Genomic DNA, 13,297 nt, shown 5'->3' on the forward strand with positions numbered 1-13,297 from the left:
GGCCTAGCCAGTCTCCAGATCTCAACCCCATAGAAAATCTTTGGAGGAAGTTGAATGTCCGTGTTGCACAGCAACAGCCCCAAAACATCACTGATCTAGAGGAGATCTGCATGGAGGAATGGGCCAAAATAACAGCAACAGTGTGTGAAAACCTTGTGAAGACTTACAGAAAACATTTGACCTCTGTCATTGTCAACAAAGGATATATAAAAGTATTGAGAAACTATTATTGACCAAATACTTATTTTCCACCATAATTTGCAAATAAATTCATTAAAAATCCTACAATGTGATTTTTGTCTGTCATAGTCGAAGTGTACCTATGATAAATGACAGGCCTCATCTTTAAGTGGGAGAACTTGCACAAATGGTGGCTAACTAAATACTTTTTTGCCCCACTGTATGTTGAGTATCACAGATTTAAGTTTACCATCTAGTTTATGAGACCAAGCTAGATTGACACCCATCCCCACACAAAACAAAGTCCAGTGTTGTTCGAAAGGTTTATATTTATTATTCTGTTTTCAATTAAATGTTTCACTTAGTATATTCTGACCATTACTGACATGTTAAAAAAATGATAACTCAAAAAAAGCCTACGATAAACCCGTTTTAAAAACCTATAGGTAGATGGCTTAGAACAACAAGTGTTTTTTATTTCAAAATAAAAGAAGACTATACAAATGACATGATGATCAATAGTATCCGATAGCCTTTAAATACCAGATGGTATAAAAGGAACACAGCGGTCTCTGGAGAATATACAACGCCATTGTATTTACAAACAGAAACATTTGTTGAATGAACAACACTAGGGGGTCCTAACTGACCACGGTGCTCATTTACAGAATGGTCTCTACTGAAGAACCTAAAAACCTGGATGAAAAGCAGGAAAAGGGTCCATGAGTTGTACATTGGTCAGAAAACAAAATATCCCAAATAACTTGAGCCACGCCATTCCCTTGTCAACGGTGTACTTTCACATTATACCCCTCTTGATTAGTGACAATTATTCTCATTTAATCTGGAAACAAAAAAAAACAATGGTATGCTTTAAAATGCCTTACAGTTACATTTACACCCCCCCCACCCCCGCTCCAATTCTGTCTCTCCTCACTAACACAAAAAGGCTTTTTAAGTAAAACCCTCAAGTGACTGAAGTTCACAGACAGAAGAACAGCCTTTATACAAAAAGGCAATGGATACCTTTATCAGGCAGTTTTCAAAATGAGGTCAAATCACTGTTGGATCACCTCAGTGAAACACAACACTTTTTATAAAACAAGATTGGTTCAGAATACTAACATGTGCAGCACCCACTTTCTTTATAACTGAACCCCCTGCTGATGGCTGTATTCAACTGAAGCTAGGTATTATAAATGTTGAGCCTATATACAGTGGAGAATTTGCCATATTCCTGAGCAGGAAAATTGGGCATAGTTATAAACTATAACCTATTGGTTATAACAAGGGTACATAACTCCCTGAATCAGAAGACATGGTGAAACGACTGTATCCCTAAATAGGTGAGACAGAGTGTCACGTGTTGTGGATTTTGGTGACAGAATCAGACCATTTACAGAAGACAGCTATTCTAATAGGGATAATTTGCATTTGTATTTATTAGGGATGCCCATTAGCTGTTGCCAAGGCAGCAGCTACTCTTCCTGTGCGTATTACACTCAGCCTGTATCCGGTTTCTAGTTAACAATTATAATAATTATATATTTTTCCACTTAAAATACATTTAAAAACATCTTCCTGTACAACCAACCTACTTTCCAAAATCTTGACATCTCATTTGTTCAAATGTCACTTCATGAACCACAATAATTGTTTGTGGTCAATAGTTTTGACTCTTGACTATTGGTGGGTAGTGTTGGGTGGGGTAGATTACATTTCACGCTAAGAAAAAGCGTCCTACATGCAGAGGTCTGGACATAACTGAACATAAAAGTTGTTTTACTGGTTTACTTATTTTTTGCAAATGTACAACCCTTAGTACAGCTATAATAAACCTTTCAGAATGAAGAGACTATTAGGAAGACGACACTGAGGACAACGGCGTGAGTGACCTGGGAGTTACACGGTTTACAAGATCATTATTACTTTCCAAACAGATAATGAGCATGTGAGTCTTATTCACTGCCTGGTGTTTGGCATATAAAGATACATTTAAGGACACGTCGATGAGAGGAAGAGTTGAGAGAAAAGGTGAACAGCCTATAGTAAGTAAGGTGATCAGAAATATATGCACAAATGCAATTCAAGTTAAGTGTAGTCAAAGTAGTCGTGACAACCACCCGTGTGTATCAGAAGCGGGATCTCCTCTTTTCCCTTCCAACCCTCTGCACCCTTTGACTACTCTATACATAAAATGGCTACTCTCGTAAGGACATTCGTCAGGTATTCTCTAAGATGTGTTTTTACACAAGCACTAGCAAAACCTCAGCTCAGACATTAAATCCAATTCACTATTTTGTTGTTTACATGTCTGGTATACAGCCAAATGAATCAAATATGGATTACAATTTGACATTGGTTTACACCCAGATTAATTAGAGGAACATGACTCTCGTTATCTTGTTAGAGTTAAGCATATTATAAAGTTCATCATTTCAAAAATAAAAAAAACAAGTGGGAAGACAGAAAAAAGGCATGTTGTGTCAGCCATTCTTACATTCAATCTCAGGGAGAAATGGTTACCATAAGTGCTCAATACTGTCTGGTGGTCTCGGTATGAGCAGGCTTCTAGACAAGAGCATTGCTAACAGGGGCATAACTTTTGCAGTTAGTTATTAACAATTAGGTCTGTATACATATACTTTACAATCTCCATGTCTATTTACTGTATCAGGAGAGATATTGAAGTCTAACAGAGAACATCACAGTTCCTATACCCACCGCCTGGCCAAACACCATTGAAGACACACTGAAAAGGCCATAGATGAGTGAAACAAAATGAGAGGGTAGGAGAAAATTAAAGGGGTTAATGAGTGGGAGGAAGAGCCAATACTCAACATCTCTTCATTGGGTCTGAGTAGGCCATGTAGTTCAGTTCTCCCACCCCTCCCTCCTTCCTTTGGTTAGTGCTGGGTCACACAGGGCAACCGGGAGTCTTTCAGGAAAACTCTGACTTGCTCAGGGCAATGGCCAGCTCCAGATCCTCTTGCTCCTGTTGTGCCTGTCTGGCCAAGCGCTCCTTCTCCTCCCGCTCACTCTCCCTCTTCGCCCACTCAATCATGTCCTCCTCAGTATGGTACTGCTGCTTCACACCACATAGAAACAAACACACACACACACACACACACATCAGAACACCTTAAAAGCCGTATATTCTACGTCCCTCCCTGATGGTGCCACTGCACTCAACCTCCCCCATCTTGACACCCATTTTTTAAAAAGGGACACAGTAGGTTGTGAACTGTCCTGTATTAAGCTATTTCGCAGCAGCATACTGATGACATCCTATTGTTTATGGTAAGCTGCACCATTCTCAGCATTTCAATAAAGATTCTTGTATGTTCCAAAAGCAAACGGTTGCAATTTCCTCTGATAATGTTTAACATGAAGATACATGTATTAGCTCTAGATCAGTGATAGGGGGGGCAGTTGAGTGGCTGAAATCCCTGTATGGCTGTAAAGCATGTCTGCATGAGACAGCCTTCACAGGTGAATTTCACACAGCAACAGACACATCATGTACATTTTAGACATTGGGATGATAAAATATGGTATATTTAAGCAATAAGGATCAGGGGGGAATTTATGGCCAATATACAACGGCTAAAGGCTGTTCTTACCCTCGACGCAAAGTCCCTGGATACAACCCGTAGCAGTGGTATACCGGCCACATGCCACAAACCTCGAGCTGCCATTATAAACTGGTTACCAATGTAATTAGGGCAGTAAAAATAAATGTTAAGTCATAGCTGTGGTATACGGTCAGATATACCACAGGTGCCAGCCAATCAACATGCAGTGCTCAAACCACCCAGTTTATAAGTGTTTAGTTCACACACACAACACACACACACACACACACACACACACACACACACACACACACACACACACACACACACACACACACACACACACACACACACACACACACACACACACACACACACACACACACACACACACACACACCTGGTTCTGCAGTGTTCCATATATACCGGTGACCACAAATTAATACAGTATAGTAATGCAATATACTGACGATTGGCTCGGAGATTGCCAATCTGCATTTCTTAGCACTAAAGTTAATGTCAATTAAATCAAAGAGAGAGATATGTGGTTGGTACTGAGAGAGAAAGCAGGTACTGATTCACATTGTTCATAATGAGGTGTGGGACTTCAACAGTTTGTGACCCATTAAAATCACTCACGACGTACAGTCTGACAGCACAGCAGGAGTGAATATTAATGGATTTACAACCTGGACCAAATATACTGCAGAAGACGTAAACGTCTCAGAAAAAGTATACCAACAACATACTTGTGGGAATAGATCTGTGAATTGGATGGTCAAGTCCCTGTAGGATTTTCCAGCTTTGTCTAAATGCAGTTATTCACATGGGATATAAATGGTTGGTGATGGATGTAGTAACATGATAGAGGAAAAATGGCAAAGTAACTTCTAAGTATATCAAAATACTGTAAATCTAACCAACATCCAGAAATGCTTATACAAGACCAGTAAAACTAGGTTTTTGAATTCGGACCAAATCGATTTTTTACACCTCAAGCCTTAATTCAATCCGGGATTTGAATACGCCAGAATTCATGCATCATAACAGAATGTAAAAAAAATGTGCAAACAGTAGCTATCTGTACTAAATCAACCTGGTGGATATGGATACACATGGAGCCCAGAGATGGAGATAGTACCCTTCATAAGATGTTTTATTGAGCTCATTTGACTGAGGAAGAGATGAGAGTAAAGACCCAGAGAGAGCAGAAATCTTTCTTCCACAGTGCAGATTGGTGGCGGGAGGTGTGATAACAGGATGAATGGTGGGAAGCAGAAGGAGGAGAGATTCCAGTCAGAGTGAGATGGTGGAGGCAGTGAGGGGGCTCTGTAGAGGATCACCGGGAGCCCGCAAATCAGACACAAGGACAGCGCGTGCAGGGCAGGGTGCAGGTCATGCAGAGTGGAGGCAGTCAGAGGGAGCAGGAGGAATAGGAGCTCAGTCAAGCCATTTATCGTTTCTGTGGGTGTGCTAAATACATTCAATCACAAGAGCCAAAGCAAGCAGCCTAGCCTTTCCATCCACAGCCAACCAGGGGCTCCTGAGGGCTATGCATCAGGAAGAAGATTTGGTGTGTGCCTGAAGTCCCACTAGTGGTGACTAAGTTCACTCAGTGAAAATGTTACCCATTTAAAATATACTAGAATATGTTTATTAATATATAGTCACCTATGGCTACACTATTAAAGGAGTAAAGTTATTTGAGGGAACATTAATTACAAGTCTGAACTTCAACTTAGAAATAAACAAAAATGTAATTAAAGATAAGCAATAAGGTCCAAGGGGGTGTGGTATATTGGCCATAAACTACAAACCCTGAGGCATTATTGCTATTATAAACTGGTTACCAATGTAATTAGAGCACTACAATTAAATGTTTTGTCATACCCAAGGCATACAGTCTGATACACCACAGGTGTCAGCCAATTAGCTTTCAGGGCTAGATCCACCCAGTTTTCTATAATTATATTTTTAAACTGGATGGTTCTAGCCCTGAATGCTGATTGGCTGACAGCCATGGTATATCAGACTATATACCACGGGTATGACAAATAATGTATTTTTCCTGCTCTACCTTATGGGTTTGTAGTATATGGCCAATATACCACAGCTGAGGGTTGTGTCCAGGCACTCTGATGCGTTGTGCATAAGTACAGCCCATGGCTCATGGTGTATATAGGCCTTATACCACACCCCCTCGTGCCTTAATGCTTTAATAAACTTCACAAAGAAACATAACATTGACAAAGTAATATGCGATACATAAGGAAGAAGGAATATATAAAACATATCTCATTAGAAAAACAAAGGAATGCTTTTAAAATAATGAAATGTATAAAATACAACTATATTTCCTTAAGGACTTATAAATGCTCCTTAGGTAGGTTGGTAGTTTGAGAGTTTAGCTATGGACGGATGGGAGGCTGAGACTGCCGTTTGGTAGTTGGCTTGTGAGCGAAGAAACAGGGGAGGGCAACCTAGATGGTGTCATGAGGAGAGGGGGCTGGGGAGGTTCTCACTTTGTCAAAGCTGGCAAATCGGTCTGGGTCTCGTGCGGGCTGGCGGGGTGAGGATGGGGCAAAGGGGTCTTGGGCAGCATCCTTGGCAGGTTGGGAGAAAGGGGGGTCTCCTGGGCCCTGGGGCAGAAATGGCCCCCTTCTGTGGAACGAGTCCGACGTCTCGGACCTGGAGATGTCGGCTCTCTTACCTGCATTCAAAAACACACCAGAGTTTCTGTTAGAAAAATGTGGCGCCAGACAACGTGACGGGGAAGATTTGAATTTACCGGCCATTTGAAACATTTACCGACCATTTGAAACATTTACCGACCATTTGAAACATTCACCGGCCATTTGAAACATTCACCGGCCATTTGAAACATTCACCGGCCATTTGAAACATTCACCGGCCATTTGAAACATTCACCGGCCATTTGAAACATTCACCGGCCATTTGAAACATTCACCGGCCATTTGAAACATTCACCGACCATTTGAAACATTCACCGGACCCATATGCATAACTCATTGGGGTGTCTAACCATGGTGCTCAGAATGACAGAAATCACATTTTGATTATGGTAATGCATCTTAACAGAACATGAATCTCATGTAATGATACAGCCAATAAAACAATCGAATCATTTTCCAAAATGCAATTCGTAGGAAAACACCATTCTAAAACAGAGCACCTGATAGATATTCCACATGTGACAGATGAAAATCTTAAGAGGGGGAATCTAAAAGATACAACTAGGATAACTTGTTAATATGACTAGGATTGTGCCTTTCAGGACAACAAAATACATTTGCTATGAAATGGAGAAATGGCAAAGCGGTGGGTCCAATAGGGAAATAAATCTGTCAATGATAATTACACATGTGTATACAGGAAGAACTAAAATCATATATATTTTTTCTCCCGGTCATTTTGGCTGACAACAGTTTAACTTATCGGCTTTTCATTTATTTATGTTTTGGCCAAAACCCACAGAAACCCTGGCACACACCACCACCCAAGAGCACTCAGGTCAGTAAGTAATGAGAGGCCCAGGGAAGAAGTCCTAGCAAAAGTGCAACAATGACTATAAAATCCCACAAGGTACCAAATCTCCATGTTTTCAATACCAATGCCATTCTGTTACTTGCAAATGGCAGCAGAAAAGCACAGACAGTCTAGAAACAGCATGAAAGAAAATGTGCTTTCCAGAAGGACTGACCTGGGGGTGGTGGGGGAGGTCTGGTGGGCGTTCCTGTCTTGGGGGGCAAGGCTGGGGGAACATCAAGGCTGCTAGGCTGGCTGTCCTCCTTGAACAGGTTCTTGTTGTTGGAGGAGTTGGATGAGGCGAAGGGGTCGGCACCGTTTGACTTGAAAACAACCAGAGATCCAGAAGAGCATGAATGACATCATTCCCTGATGTTCATGTTTACATCAACACCACCTCATCACACCCCCCCACCCCCATTATTCATGCGGTTAGCGGGATCACAAAAATGTCCCTAACGATCACTAATAGCTAGTGATCCTTAGTTTTCCTCACATCTCAGCCATGATGGTACACACCAAGGACAACTTGAGAAACCAATCGTGACTTTACCTTGGCCAAGGCACTGAAGTCTGCAAATCCCACTCCAAATGATTCGATGCCAAACACAGCAGCAAATGGATCTGAAGCACACACATGTAAATATTGTTCAACAACACAGTTTAGCCAGACAGAGTACTACCATTTGCACTACCACCCACTCCCAAGAGGGAGGCTCCATCCTCGTCTTACCTGGGTCAGAGCCAGTATTTCCAGCAGTGCCTCCAGGTGCAAAAGGGTCATTGGTTGCTGCAATGAGATCCTTTTGGGAAACACATACAATGTCAGTTATAAACTAAAACCCGACAGACAGCGCACACCTAGCTAGAATAATGAAGGACAGAAGTGCACAGTCATTCTTCATTACCATGCATAGACTGAATCTATCTGGGAGCATAATTAACACAATGTGCTGGTGCAGGAGGAGGGTTTTTTGGTGGGGTAAATTGGGTAGCTGCCTGAGTGAATATCCCTGAGGCATATGGACAGTTCAGCACGGAGGCACCACTCACAGTGGGGAGCTCAGAGCCTGGCTGGGAGCAGCTGAAGGGATCCGGGCCTGTAGTACACTGGGAGCCAAACGGGTCTGCCTCTGCCAGGGAGTCCATTTTGGATCCAAATGGATCCGCATCCACGTTGTTGACCTTGGCGCTGAAGGGGTCCCTGGCTGCCTTGTTGCTGACCTTGGAGCTGAAGGGGTCCAGCCCTGCAGCGTCGTTAAGAGGAGCTGGAAACAGGTCAGGCTCCACTAGGCTGGCGCTGCCACTGAAGGGGTCAGCAGAAGGGAAGGGGGAGGCCGAAGACTGCTTGAAGAAGGAGTCAGCGGAAAAGGGATCTGTACCCTTGAATGGGTCCCCTCCAAATGGATCTGTTGAAGAACAGCTACGTTACAGGTTCACATTCAAAATACAGGCCAATATAAAAATATTTCTGATTTGGTGGCTCCAATGTATAGCTGCATTGTTTGAGCTCATACTGAGTAAACAACACTCACCAGAAACATCTGCCTTTCCAAACAGATCATCTTTAAATGGATCCTCTGCACAGACAGACAACAGAATCAGCTGGGACTCATTTTTATTACATACATACGGAAAGTATTCAGACCCCTTGACTTATTCAGCATTTCTATAAGTTAAAGCCTTATGTCTAAAATGAATAAAATAGTCCCCCCCCCATTAATCAACACACAATACACAATGCAAAAAAGGCTTGACATGGATGGATCATACACCTTAGCCAAAGACATTTAAACTCAGTTTTCACAATTCCTGACATTTAATCCTAGGGAATTTTTACTGTCTTAGGTCAGTTAGGATAACCACTTTATTTTAAGAATGTGAAATGTCAGAATAATAGTAGAGAGAATAATTCATTTCAGCTTTTATTTCTTTCATTACATTCCCAGAAGTTTACATATACTCAATTAGTATTTGGTAGTATTGCCTTTAAAAATGGTTTAACTTGGTTCAAACGATTCAGGTAGCCTTCCACAAGCTTCCCACAATAAGTTAGGTGAATTTTGTCCCATTCCTACTGAGAGCTGGTGTAACTGAGTCAGGTTTGTAGGCATCCTTGCTCACACGCTTTTTCAGTTCTGCCCACACATTTTCTATAGGATTGAGGTCAGGGCTTTGTGATGGCCACTCCAATACCTTGACTTTGTTGTCCTTAGGACTCGTTTTACTGAGGATATTGATACTTTTGTACCTGTTTCCTCCAGCATCTTCACAAGGTCCTTTGCTGTTGTTCTGGGATTGATGTGCACTTCTTGCACCAAAGTACGTTCATCTCGAGGAGACAGAATGTGTCTCCTTCCTGAGCGGTATGACGGCTGCATGGTCCCACGGTGTTTATACTTGCGTTCTATTGTTTGTACAGATGAACGTGGTATCTTCAGGCGTTTGGAGATTGCTCCCAAGGATTAACCAGACTTGTGGAAGTCTACAATTTATTTTCTGAGGTCTTGGCTGACTTCTTTTGATTTTCCCATGTCAAGCAAAGAAGCACTGAGTTTGAAGGTAGGCCTTGAAATGCATCCGAAGGGACACATCCAATTGAAACAAATGATGTCAATTAGCTTATCAGAAATGTCTAAAGCCATGACAATTTTCTGGAATTTTATAAGCTGTTTAAAGGCACTGTCAACTTAGTGTATGTAAACTTCTGATCCACTGGAATTGTGATACAGTGAATTATAAGTGAAATAATCTGTCTGTAAACAATTGTTGGAAAAATGACTTGTGTCATGCACAAAGTAGATGTCCTACCAGACTTGCCAAAACTATAGTTTGTTAACAAGAAATTTGTGGAGTGGTTGAAAAACAAGTTAATGACTCCAACCTAAGTATGTAAACTTCCGAGTTCAACTAATATATATATATATATATATATCCACACACATACAAGGGATTTTCTTTATTTTTCCTTTGTAGAATAATAATAATAATAGGTTAGACAACAAAACTACAGAAGAACACCTATAGAATCATGTAACCAAAAAAGTGTACTAAAATCAAAATATATTTATATTTGAGATTCTTCAAAGTAGCTACCCTTTGCCTTGATTAATTATTTTTTTTAACTGAAATATCACATTTATAGCTCGGCACACCTGTTTTTAGGGAGTTTCTCCCATTCTTCTCTGCAGATCCTCTCAAGCTCTGTCAGGTTGGATGCGGAGCGTCGCTGCACAGCTTTTTTCAGGTCTCTCCAGAGATGTTCGAATGGGTTCGAGTCCAGGCTCTGGCTGGGCCACTCAAGGACATTCAGAGACATGTCCCGAAACCACTCCTGCATTGTCTTGGTTGTGTGCTTAGGGTCGTTGTCCTGTTGAAAGGTAAACCTTCTCCCCAGTCTGAGGTCCTGAGCACTCTGAAGGAAGTTTTAATCAAGGTTCTCTGGTACTTTGCTCTGTTCATCTTCCCTCGATCCTGACAAGTCTCCCAGTCCCTGCCACTGAAAAATATCCCCACAGCACGATGCTGCCACCATGCTTCACCGTAGGGATGGTGCCAGGTTTCCTCCAGATGTGACGCTTGGAAAACAGGCCAAATAGTTCAATCTTGGTTTCATCAGACCAGAGATTCTTGTTTCTCATGGTCTGAGAGTACTTTAGGTGCCTTTTGGCAAACTCTAAGTTTGTGTCTTCTACTGAGGAGAGGCTTCTGTCTGGCCACTACCATAAAGGCCTTGCTAGTAGAATGCTGCAGAGATGGTTGTCCTTCTGGAAGGTTCTCCCATCTCCACAGAGGAACTTTAGAGCTCTGTCAGAGTGACCATCGAGTTCTTGGTCACCTCCCTGACGAAAGCCCTTCACCGCCGATTGCTCACTTTGGCCAGGTGGACAGCTCCAGGAAAAATCTTGGTCATTCCAAACTTCTTCCATTTAAGAATGATGTTCTTGGAACCTTCAATGCTGCAGACATTTTGTGGTATCCTTCCCCAGATCTGTGCCTCAACACAATCCTGTCATGGAGCTCTACGGAGAATTCCTTCGACCTCATGGCTTGGTTTTTGCTCTGACATGCACTGTCAACTGTGGGACCTTATATTAGGCAGGTGTGTGCCTGTCCAAATCATGTCCAATCAATTGAATTTACCACAAGTGGACTACAATCACATTGTAGAAACATCAAGGATGATCAATGGAAACAGGATGCACCAGAGCTCAATTTCAAATCTCATAGCAAAGGGTCTGAACGCTTATGTCAATAAGGTATTTCTGGTTATTATTTTTAATAAATAAGCAAACATTTCTAAAAACCTGTCTTTTTCATTATGAGGTATTGTGTGTAGATTGATGAGGGAAACATTTTATTTATTCTAAAATTGTCAAGGGGTCTGAATACCTCCCAAATGCACTGAACATTCATACATACAGTAGGTTTGTCAAGTTTGAAATTGCTCCTGTTAGTACAATAAAACTATCGGAGACGTGGAGGGGTAACTCACGGTCAGTGAAGGGGTCTGACTGGAAGAAGTCCAAATCAGGGAGTGGATGGGAAGTGGTCTGTGGAGGCAGCACGGGCAGGGTAGCATGGAGAGGCTCAGTTGACTCTCGTCTCGGTTCTGGCTCTGGAGAGTCCACCTGCTAGGGAAATACAGCACAGTCCAGCAGACCTGGGTTCAAATAATATTTAGAATATTTCAATTATTTTCTATTACATTGGAATTAAGTATTTGGGGAGATATACAGTACCAGTCAAAAGTTGACACCTACTCATTCAGGTTAAAATTGTATTTTTACTATTTTCTACATTGTAGAATAATAGCGATGACAGTAACCAAAAAAGTGTGAAACAAATCAATATATATTTTGATGACAGCTTGTTGACAGCTTGGCACACTTGTCATTCTCTTAACCAGCTTCATGAGGTAGTCACGTGGAATGTACCTCAATTAACAGGTGTGCCTTGTTAAAAGTTATTTTGTGGAATGTCTTTCCTTCTTAATGCATTTGAGCCAATCAGTTGTGTTGTGACAAGGTAGGGTTGGTATACAGAAGATCACTTGGAATGCTTTTCCAACAGGCTCTCTGGAGAGACCTGGAAATAGCTGTGCAGCAATGCTCCCCATCCAACCTGACAGAGCTTGAAAGGATCAGGTGTGCCAAGCTTGTAGCGTTATACATAAGAAGACTTGAGGCTGTAATTGTGGTCAAAGGTGCTTCAACAAAGTACTGAGTAAAGGTTCTGAGTACTTATGTAAATGTGATATTCAAGTACATTTTTTATAAATTAGCAAACATCTAAAATCCTGTTTTTGCTTTCCCATTATGGGGTATTGTGTGTCGATTGATGAGGGAAAAAAACAATTCAAATCCATTTTAGAATAAGGCTGTAACCTAAAACTTTTGAAAATGTCAAGGGGTATAAATACTTTCCGAAAGCAAAGTATTTCCTCTTTAAAGACAAGTGGTTGAATGTTTAAATTGTTTTTGGAAATGCATTTGGAAAATATTTACAAAATAATAAAATACTCCCATGCATTTGAACTAGGTCAGTTTGGTATTTTAAATAATGCCAATACTATCAAAGAGTAGGCAATTTATAGGAAAATGTTTTAAAAACTTCTCATAGAAGTAGCTGAATAGGGCCACATTATTTAAAAATACTCATTCATAGAAAATATTGAAATAAATGACCTGAACCCAGATCTGGATTCCAGGGGGGAATCCCATGGCTAAAGATGAAGCGGCCATATTGGACCAGATTGTACCTTGGGAGTGCTCGCTTTAAACGATGACTCCTCATCTTCTTTTTCTATATCTTTGACCTCTGCTTCAACTTCAGCAGTAGGACTGCTGTGCTCCTGAAGGGTGAAAGCAATGGGACTAATGTGCTCCTGAGAAAAGAGAAGGAAAAATAGCAACTTCAGACACCATGATGGCATAACAACACGCACAACTAGCACTCAGACTTATGAACAAATAATAAAAGACCCAGATGTTTCA

General features: G+C 41.3%; 1 protein-coding gene across 7 annotated transcripts in view; it reads right to left on the reverse strand.

Moving 5' to 3' along the window:
* Positions 1-489: 489 nt before the first annotated feature.
* The window catches only part of LOC124037775 (epidermal growth factor receptor substrate 15-like), a 37,546-nt gene continuing 24,738 nt past the window's right edge, over positions 490-13,297 (reverse strand). For 3 of the 7 annotated variants that reach the window (XM_046352815.1, XM_046352812.1, XM_046352811.1), the window contains exons 17-25: positions 13,063-13,188; positions 11,797-11,935; positions 8,837-8,881; positions 8,355-8,710; positions 8,035-8,104; positions 7,855-7,925; positions 7,477-7,624; positions 6,278-6,465; positions 490-3,268 (exon numbers count right to left, since the gene is read on the reverse strand). In XM_046352815.1, the coding sequence (XP_046208771.1) occupies positions 3,122-3,268; positions 6,278-6,465; positions 7,477-7,624; positions 7,855-7,925; positions 8,035-8,104; positions 8,355-8,710; positions 8,837-8,881; positions 11,797-11,935; positions 13,063-13,188 (1,290 nt within the window). In that variant the 3' untranslated portion in view covers positions 490-3,121. The other 4 variants (XM_046352816.1, XM_046352814.1, XM_046352813.1 and 1 more) reach the window with 4 other exon arrangements.

The sequence above is a fragment of the Oncorhynchus gorbuscha genome, linkage group LG06, assembly GCF_021184085.1.
Source record: "Oncorhynchus gorbuscha isolate QuinsamMale2020 ecotype Even-year linkage group LG06, OgorEven_v1.0, whole genome shotgun sequence".
NCBI lineage: Eukaryota > Metazoa > Chordata > Actinopteri > Salmoniformes > Salmonidae > Oncorhynchus > Oncorhynchus gorbuscha.